This window comes from Triplophysa rosa, linkage group LG4 (genome assembly GCF_024868665.1).
Source record: "Triplophysa rosa linkage group LG4, Trosa_1v2, whole genome shotgun sequence".
Lineage (NCBI taxonomy): Eukaryota > Metazoa > Chordata > Actinopteri > Cypriniformes > Nemacheilidae > Triplophysa > Triplophysa rosa.
This window is the reverse complement of record NC_079893.1, coordinates 14,582,067-14,593,647: the sequence shown is the minus strand read 5'-3', so window position 1 is coordinate 14,593,647 and position 11,581 is coordinate 14,582,067. Positions and strand designations below refer to the sequence as shown.

At 45.6% G+C, this 11,581-nt stretch overlaps 1 protein-coding gene across 1 annotated transcript; it reads right to left on the bottom strand.

Moving 5' to 3' along the window:
* Window positions 1–502: 502 nt before the first annotated feature.
* Window positions 503–7,874, bottom strand: LOC130552572 (uncharacterized). Its single transcript, XM_057330924.1, is given in 3 exon segments — window positions 503–3,672; window positions 3,675–5,101; window positions 5,779–7,874. Coding segments are annotated over 3 exon segments (6,246 nt in total). The 5' UTR covers window positions 7,638–7,874; the 3' UTR covers window positions 503–712.
* Between the last annotated feature and the right edge of the window lie 3,707 nt (window positions 7,875–11,581).

Here is an 11,581-nt window from a genome sequence, read left to right as displayed (position 1 = left end):
GGTCTGTGCCAGTCACATCTACCCCTATGGTTATGTATGAGGTTCTGGCATAATGCCCATCTTTTAGCCTAATCATTATTTTATTTACTCTATTAGTTCCCCATACATTCGAGGGTCCCCTAAACAATGCAAGTTTAAATTGAATATGTTCCTTACTCATTTTCCAAATGCGCTTCACAAATCCCGGTCTGGTCGACCAATTGACATCCGTCCACCCATGACACCAGGGGCCACTGGGATTTCTTCCAGTGGTAGGCCACAAACACCCGTAGATGTCATAACCTCTGTAAGACATCTCATCTTTTCCACAGTTAATTACCTGGCATAAATCAAATTCCCAGATGGCATCCTTACCATTGGTCCTAATCAGTTCCAATTTTACCCCAAACGGGTGTCCCGTCTTTACTTTTATTTCTCTTTTGGGCTTGTTATCTTCAGTGTCTTTTTCCATTATGCCATATATTATTAATACTACAGCCACTGCTATGATGAATACCCCCCCCATAACCCTCCAATTTTCCCACAGTTTCATGGTGACTTACCCAGTGACACCTTGGTCTGAAGGAAGAGTCAACCGAGGCTCCAGAGCCCTCGTCACTTTGGTCTTTACAAATAAAACAGGTTAATGATCACAGAAAACGTATTATGAAAGCAATTTTGTAACAAGAATACATGAATATAATGTAGTTAGGAAATAAATGAATAAACTTTTTCACAGGGTATAAATGATTATTTCAATCCCTTTTCCCTTGAAAACCCTCTCTAGGATCTTCTGTACCTCTTCAAACACCAATTTGTCCAGTCCACACCCAATCCTGGGCATGGAGATCCTTTTTACCCCTAATTGGAGAGCTTCTTCCCTCATGCACTCCAGACTACTCTCTAGAGAGGTATAAGACGGTAAGTCTGAGCACCACAATTTAGTTACCAAATGGAACACCACCCTTTCTCCTTCTATGGTGACAGCACACTCTCCTGGTTGTTTTCTTTGCCCCTGTATCTTATGTACCCCGTATCGATGTCTGATCTGTTGTGCTATCCCTGCTCCAAGAACACAGTCAGCACTGATACAGTGTGCAATGGGTTCTGTTTCTGGTGTTGAAAACAAATCACCCTGTTTAAACGTCAGTTGTGTGTTTTGTGAGGAAGTCTCTGTGTGTGTGGTGTTGTGTGTCAAAAGGGATTGTTTATCTTGTGTTATCTGCTCTGTTAGTGGAGCATCTGATTGTTTAGCTTCCTGTACCCCCTCTTGGACCTGCACAGCAAGGTCCAACACAGTGTTGGTCAGGCTACGAGATGGAGGGTCACAAGCAACACAACTTGAGAGATGATACCAGGTGTTGCCTTTGTCTTTCAATTGGACACAATGAGAGGTACGGGCTACCACCTGTTTAGGGGCTGACCAACGGGGGCCAGACCACTTCCTTCTGAACTCACGTACACGAACCCACTGGGCTACACAAGGTGCTGGATCCGGCAGGGTCAGGCGTGTCTGGGGAGAAAAAGAACTTATCAAGCATGTCAGTTTTTGGTAATGTTCCTTAGGGTCCAAGGCAGGGATGTCACAAATAGGAAAACCTGTAAAGGGACCCGGAAATTGGCGGCCAGTTAACAGCTCAAATGGGGTGAATCCAGTGACCCTGTTAATTGAGGAACGTACAGACATCAAAGCGATTGGCAAAGCAGACAACCAGGATAGGCCTGTATCAGCACAAATTTTCGCAAGCTTGTTCTTAAGTGTTAAGTTCATCCGTTCAACCTTTCCCTGGCTTTGGGGATGGTAAACGGCCCCAAAGGAATGTTTCAGGCCAAGGGAATGCTCAACCAACCTCAAATGTTCATTTTTGAAATGGGAGCCATTATCTGAACGGATCCTACGGGGAAAACCATATCTTGGGATGTATTGATTGATCAAGCATTTAACAACGGAGGTACTGTCTTCCCTCCCAACGGCAAAAGCTTCTGGCCAGGAAGTGTAACTGTCCACCATGATGAGAAGGTACTGTTTGCCTTGTACCCGATAGCCCATGTCAGTGAAGTCAATCACTATTTCACAGCCAGGACCAGAAACAACTGGGAAATGCCCTCGCTCAGATTTAATGGTGGGCCTGACATTCATTTGCTGACATACTTCACAGGACTTGATTACCTCTGAGATCATATGGGGCAGGAATGGATGCCACCAACCCTCCATACGGCGTTTCATGTCTCGGTCACTGCTGTGAGCCATCCCATGGGCTTCCAATAGAACTGTCTTTGCCAGGTCCGCTGGCAGGACAGGACGGCCATCAGGTGCTCGCCACACACCCGTGTCAGAAAGACAGGCACCCTTACTCAGCCACAGGGACTTCTCTTCAGGGGCCGCCGTCTTATAAGTGTCTGAAAGAAATGACAAAGTTATTTCAGGTGAAAGAGAGACAAGTTCGTCAATAGGTCTGACTACCATCTGGTGAGGCATACAGTATCCAGCTGCCGTCTTGGCTGCTTTGTCGGCGGCATCATTACCTCTTTTTTCAAAGCAATCTGATACTTGATGTCCAGCACATTTAAGAATGGCCACTTTCTTAGGCAATAACACAGCGTCGCACAAGGCCTTGGCTTCTTCCGCATGCTTAATCGGTCGACCGGTTGAGGTAGTGAAGTTACATCTCTGCCACTGTGGCAGCTCAGTCAAGATGCTATTTACGGAGTAGGCGGAATCAGAGTAAATGTTGACCCATTGACCAGCAGCAATGCGTAATGCAGCTAGAACAGCCAATAATTCAGCGCGTTGCGCAGATTGTCTGAACGAAAGTTTCTCTGAGAGTCTGGTTTCAAAACCGTCCAGGGATGCCTGTACCACGGCATACCCAGCGCTCAGTGTCCCATCTAGTTCCCTATAACAGCAACCATCAGTAAAAAGGTCCATAGCTCCCTCCAATTTTTTGGTTTGGAGATCAGGTCGAATTAGTGACGCCAAATAGGTACGGGGTGCACAGTCATGGGGCTCGCCTTCCACAGACATAAAGTCGGCCATGTTCACCCCGTCATGACAATAGTTAATGTTTGGTGCAGTCAAAATGGTGGACATTCTGTGCGTTCGCAATTGAGAAAATGTGAAGGCAGATGAATTAACAAATGATATGACGGAATGTGATGTGTGAACTACCAGACAGTGCCCTAACACGAGATGGGATGTTTTGGTAATGATTTTGGCTAGTCCAGCTGCAAACCTAGCACATGGAGGCTGACGCTGTTCAACAGGGTCGAGTAGTACGCTGACATACTGCAACACTCGCCGCCGACCCCTATCTTTCTGATACAACACTCCATTTGCGGTCTGATTGCTTTCTGCAACGTCAAGGAAAAAATTTTCGGAATAATCTGCACACTGCAATTGTGTTGACATGGAAAGGCTCTGTTTCAACATGATGAAAGACTGCTCAGCCTCGACTGACCAATCCAGGGTTGCTGTACCATTTTTCATACCCTTATCTCTGACCATGCGTCTTAAAAGAGCCGTGAGATCAGCATACTGCGCAATATAATGTCTGCTGAACCCAGTCAGGCCCAGGAATGACATAAGATCCTTGACCGTCAATGGTTTTGGGTGATTCAAAATTTCTTCTCTGTGCTTACAGGTCAGACCACTGCCCTGGCCACCTACCGAACGTCCCAGAAATGTAATTGTGGTCTACAAATCTGCAGTTTTTCTTTACTAACCTTGAACCCTGCCTTGTATAGCTGTGACAACAAAATCTCAGTGGCAGAGAGGCATTGCTCCCTACAGGTTGCAGCCACCAGCAAATCATCAACATACTGTATTAACACAGTATCCTGGGGTAGCTGGCAGCCAGCCAGTTGGTCCCTCAGGACATGGTTGAAGATCCCTGGGGAGAGAATGAAGCCCTGAGGCAGCCTCTGGTACGTGTACTGGTGACCCCTATAGGTGAACGCCAAAATTGGTTTACAGGCGTCTGCAATAGGTATACAAAAGAAAGCATTAGCCAAGTCAATACACGTAAAAAACAGGTGCCGCACAGTCAAACTGGACAAAGAAGTGTATGGGTTAGGCACAGATAGGGTTGGTGTGGATACCAACGCGTTAATCTTACGTAGGTCATGTACCATCCGGTACTTGTCGGTGCCTGGCTTGGGCACAGGCAGGATGGGTGTGTTCCAATCGGATTTGGCGACAGTCAACACTCCCGAGTCCACCAGGCCAGCAATGGTAGAGGCAATGCCCTGCTCTGCCTCAGGTTTGTTCCTATACTGTCTTTCCCATATAGGGGTGTAATCTCTCAGGGAAAAGGTGATTGGGGTTACCTTACAATGTCCAACGTCCGTTGGACCTGTGGACCACAACTCAGGCGGTAGTCTAGCAATCATAGGGATGGCTGCGTCATCATCAGTGTTCTCCCTGCCATGGCTCCTATTGAGCCATACATGTGTCAACATTCCTGTACAGTGACAAGGGGCCAAGATTTTATATGCCTGTTCAGATGGCGAATACAGCACCCCCTCAGGACCTGATTCCCAGTCAGTGAGTCGCAACAACCTTTTAGTCATGCAACCTAATTCTCTAGCCTCGTGACCAGGATGTAAGGCTAGAGAAACATGAGGGGCTGCTGTATCAGACATCCTGTACCACTTAGACTGCTCTAAGGTCAATATAATAGGGGCCACCACTCCCTCCCTACCTATTAATAGCCCTGGGCTGCTAATGGTCCAGTTATGGCCCTCAATCTCAGAAAAACTGTCTTCATATGTCAAATCCCCTGTCCTGTCATAGAATAATGTGCAATGAAATGGATCTTTAGGGGGGATGTATATTAGGTGTTGTTTTATCCATTCTTCCCACAGGTGATACACTGCTAAGATCCCATTTGAGTTGGAGCCAGTGTCAGGGTTATCCAACTCCACCCAGTATATGTCAGCCCCCTCCCCTCTCTCTGTGGCTGCCAGCATCCACTGGCCGTGAGAGGCTGAAATCAAGCCCCCGCCCTTTGAACAATTATGAAATAAGCCACAAGGGAAGGAGATGACTATACCATGAGGAGTGCATAAAATACTCGCCCCCAATTTGACCAACAGATCTCTGCCCAGAAGAGGCACTGGTGCTCTGGTTGAATAGAGAAAGCTGTGTGTTAGGTGTTGGTTGGCCACCTTAACTGAAAGGGGTTTTGTTTTAGGCCATTTTTCAATTTCCCCAGAGAACCCCATGACTTCAATGCTATTAGTAGTCAACATATCTCCAGGTAATGTGCCAGTTACCGTGGAGTAAGTGGCCCCAGTATCCACTAGGGCCTTTAATGGCATGTTATTGACCATAATGTCCAGGAGAGGCTCGGCCCTTGCTCCCCTGGTAGTTCTCTGTAGGCCCCCTCAGTGTGTTTCCACCTCCCCTCCCAGGCCCCACACAGGGAATTAAGTAGACACCTGATTTCCCCCTGGGTTAGGGTTAGGATTGAAGGGGAAAGAGTTTGGGTATGGTCGCCTGCCCCGACCATTTCCACCACCTCTTAAGGGACCCCAACCCCTTGCAGCTGGTGACCCATTCATTGGACACTCGTTTTTCCAATGTGAGCTATCTCCACACAAGAAACAACCCTGGGATCCCTCAGTGTACCCCCCTCTTCTATATCCTCCCCCTCTAGGGCCTCCCCTGCTATGTCCCCTGTATGGATGGTATTGTTGATAAGGGACTGGGTGAGGATAGTGATGAAATGGTGCCATGTTTTCAAAAGTGTGTGTGGAAGCTTGTGTTGTAGAGTTTGGGACAGTCTGGGTCATGGGAACCTGTTGGACCATTTGGCCATCCCTACTGGTCTGTGTCTTTTTGCCTTAGCCTTTGCTTGCTCTACATCGAGTTGTAGTTTCAATAATTGGTTCTTCAACTTACTTATCTCTTTCTCATCATAGTCCTCTCTATCTGTTGCCTTATCGGTGTGATGAGCTAAGTGTCTAGTCCATACCTCATCATTAGAAACTGGGATGTCTGGGTTGTCTGCCATTGCTTTCTGGACGGCCAAGGGAGTTCCTGCCAACACAGCGGCCCTGAAAAGAGCTCTAGAAATAGGGGTGTTATTACAATGTTCTTCCACCTGTGCCTCCCATTCCCCCTCACATCTGTTCAAATAGACACCAGCCGTCTCCCCAGGTTTCATTCTAAACTTAATGTTCTGGTAGGCAGTGGCAGGGGTTGGAAAATGGGCCTTTAATGCAGCACTCAAACTGGAAATGTGGCGCCTTAAGGGCTCCTCACTGGCTTCATCATTAAGGGCAACGTCCTGTTCAATGGCCCTCAACTTAGAGGCAGGCACTAGACCGCCCAACAGTGTTCTCACGTCACCCAAAGCTAGCTCCACCCCACATGTCAAGGCGCTCAGTTTTGTCAGCCACTTGACCCCTCCCTTAGAGATAGCTGGCAGTTTCAATTCAATGGCTGTAACATCAGAATGAGACCATGGTTTATACTCTTGAGTTCCCCCCCTCCCAAGTAAAGGACAAATTAAATTGGGTCTAACTGGGGTGTGAGCTCCGTCAGTAATCTGTTGGAACACAGTGCCTCTTGATCTTACTAGACTTTTCTCCTCCCCCATATGGGAGGGAGCTCTGATGTATTGCCTGAGTGAGTAACGCCCTTCACTGGTTGGTGGTGTTGCTTTCTGTTTCTCCTCCAGTCCCACTTCCTGACTTCTACTGAATAGTTTCTCTGTCCTCCTCTGTGTCTCTACCCCCTCAGTCCAATAATCTAAATCCTTTCCTTCCACTACTACTCTCATCAGTCCTCCTGATACCCCCTGCTCCCCTCTACTTTCCCCGCCTTCCTGTTCCATTTCTTCCCCTGACCTAACATCATCCTCTACATCATTCTCATTGCTCTGTTCTGTTGAGACGCTTTCCACATCTCCGGTGTCTACACTGTTCCTTCGTTTTTTTGTTTTTTGTTCTCTCTCTTTTTTATTCACTGAAAACTCCTGTTCTAATATCAAAAGACGTTCTTGGTGTCCTCTTTCCTTTTCTTTATCTCTTTCCAGTTCTACTCTTATCATTTTCCTAATTCTGTCCGCCTCCTCTAGTTTGTCAGCCTTACTCATTTCACCCTCCACCGTACCTGCTGTAATTTTCACACGGCCGTCCTCACACATCACATCGCCCCCTTTGAGCTCAAATACTGGGGCCATTATGCCAACGGGAGCAGACGGGTTTAGTCGCAGGTTAGGGACATTATAAGGGGGAGGTAAATCCCGTTTTACACCTGCTTGATCACCATTAACTTTCGGCTTTACCCCTGTTTTACTGACGGCTGTAGCCATAGCAGCTATACGGGTCCACTGCCGTAATTCCTTCTTACGATTTTCTATCTCTGTTTTGAGTTTCCTCTTCTCAAACACACCTGCTTTAGAAAAATTTTCTTCTGCCCGCTGTAATTCACGATGGGTCAACATTTCCATTTTCCTGATAGCCTGTGCCACATCATAATTTCCTTTAGTTTCTTCTGACCAATTAAATTGTACCTTTAATTTTTCCCAGGCGTTTACTAATTCCTTGTCCCTTTCTCTCATATCTTTAGGCTCCGTTTGTGCCCTTACCATATGCACTACATTTTTCCAATCATTTTGTATAGAACCATTACCCTTTGTATCTATATCCATATTGCACACCAGTGCCAACCTAAAAAAATAGAGAATTATTTGCACACCAGTGCCACAACACTATAACATATTGCACACCAGTGCCAAACTAAAAAAATAAAGAATTATTTGCACACCAGTGCCAACCTAAAAATATAGAAAATTATTTGCACACCAGTGCCAACCTAAAAATATAGAAAATTATTTGCACACCAGTGCCAACCTAAAAATAAAGAATTATCTGCACACCAGTGCCAACCTAAAAATATAGAATTATCTGCACACCAGTGCCAACCTAAAAATATAGAAAATTATTTGCACACCAGTGCCAACCTAAAAATAAAGAATTATCTGCACACCAGTGCCAACCTAAAAATAAAGAATTATCTGCACACCAGTGCCAACCTAAAAATATAGAAAATTATTTGCACACCAGTGCCAACCTAAAAATAAAGAATTATCTGCACACCAGTGCCAACCTAAAAATATAGAAAATTATTTGCACACCAGTGCCAACCTAAAAATATAGAAAATTATTTGCACACCAGTGCCAACCTAAAAATATAGAAAATTATTTGCACACCAGTGCCAACCTAAAAAAATAAAGAATTATTTGCACACCAGTGCCAGAACAGTATAACATATTGCCTCGATCAATTTACTCGTCCTCTATAGGTTTTAGAACGTTTTGACATTTGACTGTATTTAAATCTTTACTTACATTCCCATCTCTCTTCCTTCAACACATTTAATTTGGGTATTGTCAATCACAGAATTCGATAAAACAGGTTTCTGCTCACCTTTTTTTGTTGAACTGCGCAGTAGTGTTGAAATGGAGAAACTGGAATGTCCGCGCCGTCCTTGATCACTCCAAAGAGCGATCCGAGTGCCCCCTCCAAATTGTTGGACTGAAATCTTACAGTCCTTCCCCGGTTCAGAAATCGCTCATACAACGTCTATGATCAGATTGATTTTATTTAGAATAGAAGGCGAGTAAAATAGATCGAGCTGAGCTCAGGATTCCAAACAACAGATACATCAAGAGCATCTGGGCATTCCAGAACGCTTTACAAACACATCACACATATTTTTATATCCTTGTTTGGTTCCTCCCAGAGCCCGGTGGGGTGACTCTCTTCTCTGCCAATACAGAAGCCTCCATCCGAAGTTACCAGGCAGACCTCCATTTCTTAGGGTGTCTCCTCACTCACACTTCTGTTAACACAAAAAGAGGAACAACACTCCTACCCCCACATTCTCATGAAATCACATGATTTATCACTCAGTTTCTTGTAAATTCCACCCTGCCAGGAGGAACTACTGTTCAGTTTCGGTCCACATCTATTTTCTCTGAAAGCACATGATTAAAATACATATTGCTAGGATACTGAAATTATAAAAATACACCTCTTATGAAGTGGATAGACCCAACAATTTCCATGACGAGAGTCTATCTTCAGCGCCATTCAGCCTATTACTCAGCGTAGGAGAGCAGCAGAGCTAAAACGTCAAGAGTCTGTGCTACGGTCAAGGGGAAAACGGCAAGCAATCTGAGGTCGACTTCTAGTGCCAGGAGCACTGCGGAATCCCTGTCAGCTAAGGACATTTTTCTTGATCACCCTGCACACATTTCTAGACTGAGTAACTCATGGATCAATCAAAGGAGTTGAAATTAGAAGTAATCAGAGCATTGTATGCTCTTTCAAAAGAAAATCTTGCTGAAGTGTGTGAATTCCTAAGTTTTGAAGGGTATGAGCGTGTAATTTGTAAAAGGCGCTCATGTCTTATTTCTGCCATTGTGGGGTACCTAGAGAGAGAGGCAATAGGGCAGCTAGAAGATGAGGGTATGTCCGAGCTTTTGTGTCTAAAAGACAAAATTGGTGAAATTAAGCAGGCTAATGGCAAAAGTGAGTTAGCAAAACACATAGCACCTACCTCTCAGACAGTAACTGAACCGATAGAAACAATCACTGAGCAGGAAGAGCTACAAAACCGGATTGACATGTTACAGTTAACTTTGCAAAAACTGATGATGCAGAAAGAACATGTCGTAAATTACGCACAGCAAAACGTTAGTACCGCTAACAGTGGAAACATGCAACCAACCTCCCCTGTACAGCAAAATGTGCGTGCGCCGCAAGAATCCGTTTATGATATGCACCAAGTACCAGCTCGGCTTGTTATGCCTTCGTGGAACAAAGAGTTCAAAATATCAAGCCAGATCAGAGATCCTAGACAGAAAGACAAACTTACCTTTTCGAGTTTAGCCCATCAAATTGAACATGGACTGAGCAGGGGATTCTCTGAATTGGAAATCGTAGATGCTGTAATCCGCGCGATCGCACCAGGCATGCAGCTGCATAGCTACCTGGAGGGTAAAGCAAACTTAACACTACCCACATTAAGGCGTATACTACGTGCTCATTACCAAGAAAGGGGCGCAACGGAATTGTATAAGCAACTTACCTCAGAGACTCAGGGTAGCAAAGAGATGCCACAAAACTTTCTCGTTCGCTGTCTTGACTTGAGACAAAAGATCCTGTTCGCTTCCCAGGAGGCCGAATCTAGTCTGCAATATGACCCAAAATTAGTTCAGTGCATGTTTCTCCACACGGTTCTCACTGGCTTACAAAATTATTACATTAGAAGCGACATGCAGCCTTACCTGAGCACGACTGATGTGAGTGATGAACTCCTTTTTGACAGAGTCAACATTGCGTGTGCAAATGAAACCGAGCGTCAAAGCAAAAAGAAGCTCCTTGGTAAACAGAATCCCAGTAAGACACATTTAGTACAGACAAGCGAAGTTACTGTCGAAAAGAAAGAAAAGATGCAATGTCATAAGCAGAAAGAAAAATGTGAGCCTGACATTTTGAGTGAGTTAAAGGAGATACATTCAGATATGACGTTGTTAAAGGACCTCCGAGCCGAAGTTGCCCAAATTAAAGAGTCCATCCCACCAACTCGACTCATGTCTGCACAGTGTTCTACACAGGTGAGAGATCCAGTTAATGGACCACCGTCCCAGGCGCCCTATTCACCTCAGCCCCCAGATTCGTTTCAGTTTCCATACCCACCTCAGATTTATTGGCAGCACTACGAGAGACGGAGAGGGATATATCAGCGGCAACACTGGCTTCCTACACAACGCTACCATCCTCCGGCACCACGAGTCAGAAAATGCCTGGCCTGTCAACAAAGTGGATTGGATGTGTATTGTACTCACTGTTATAGATGTAGAGGTAATGACCATTTCCTGGCTGGCTGTAGAGTGCAAGAACCGACACAGTGCAGAGGCAGTTATTTAAACGAGTCAGGGTCGCGACCGCGGGACAGGGAGTGACCGGCGATGCAACAGTGTCCCCTCAAAATTGTGCATGTTGTGGTATTACCAATTCTGGCTTCCAGTTGAGACAATGTGCAGCCTGTAAGAAAACACTCTATTGTTCAAAAACGTGTCAAGCCACTCACTGGAACGAACACAAAGGAGAGCAAAACAGGTATTGCATCGAGGGAGAGAGCACAAATCTGATCATAGAACCGGAGAGAGTCATACTAGAAAACAAGCCGCACGGATAGCGAGAGAGAGCGGGAGGAGTACAATCCCCGACCGTCCAACGACCCACGCTTCACTCACGAGCCGTGCAGACCCTATAGACGAACCCTCTAGCATAAAGGCCAGACAAGACTGTGTACAGATACATATGCATTCAGGAAAGTTGCCTCATACATATATATGCAGTTTCGCCATGGGTGCACAGCCTCGCTATCAACCACAAATCGGCATTATGGAACTATAGTGGGAAAGATCGCGTGAGCGCGTGATGGCGAGGAATAAGAATCACTGCCGGACCTATACTCGGAAACAGAGAATACGTCCAACATAGCTACCCACTGGACGGCTCTGTTCGAAACGGTATCAGTCGTACGCTCTACCAGCGCTAGTCAACATGACAGGAAATAGT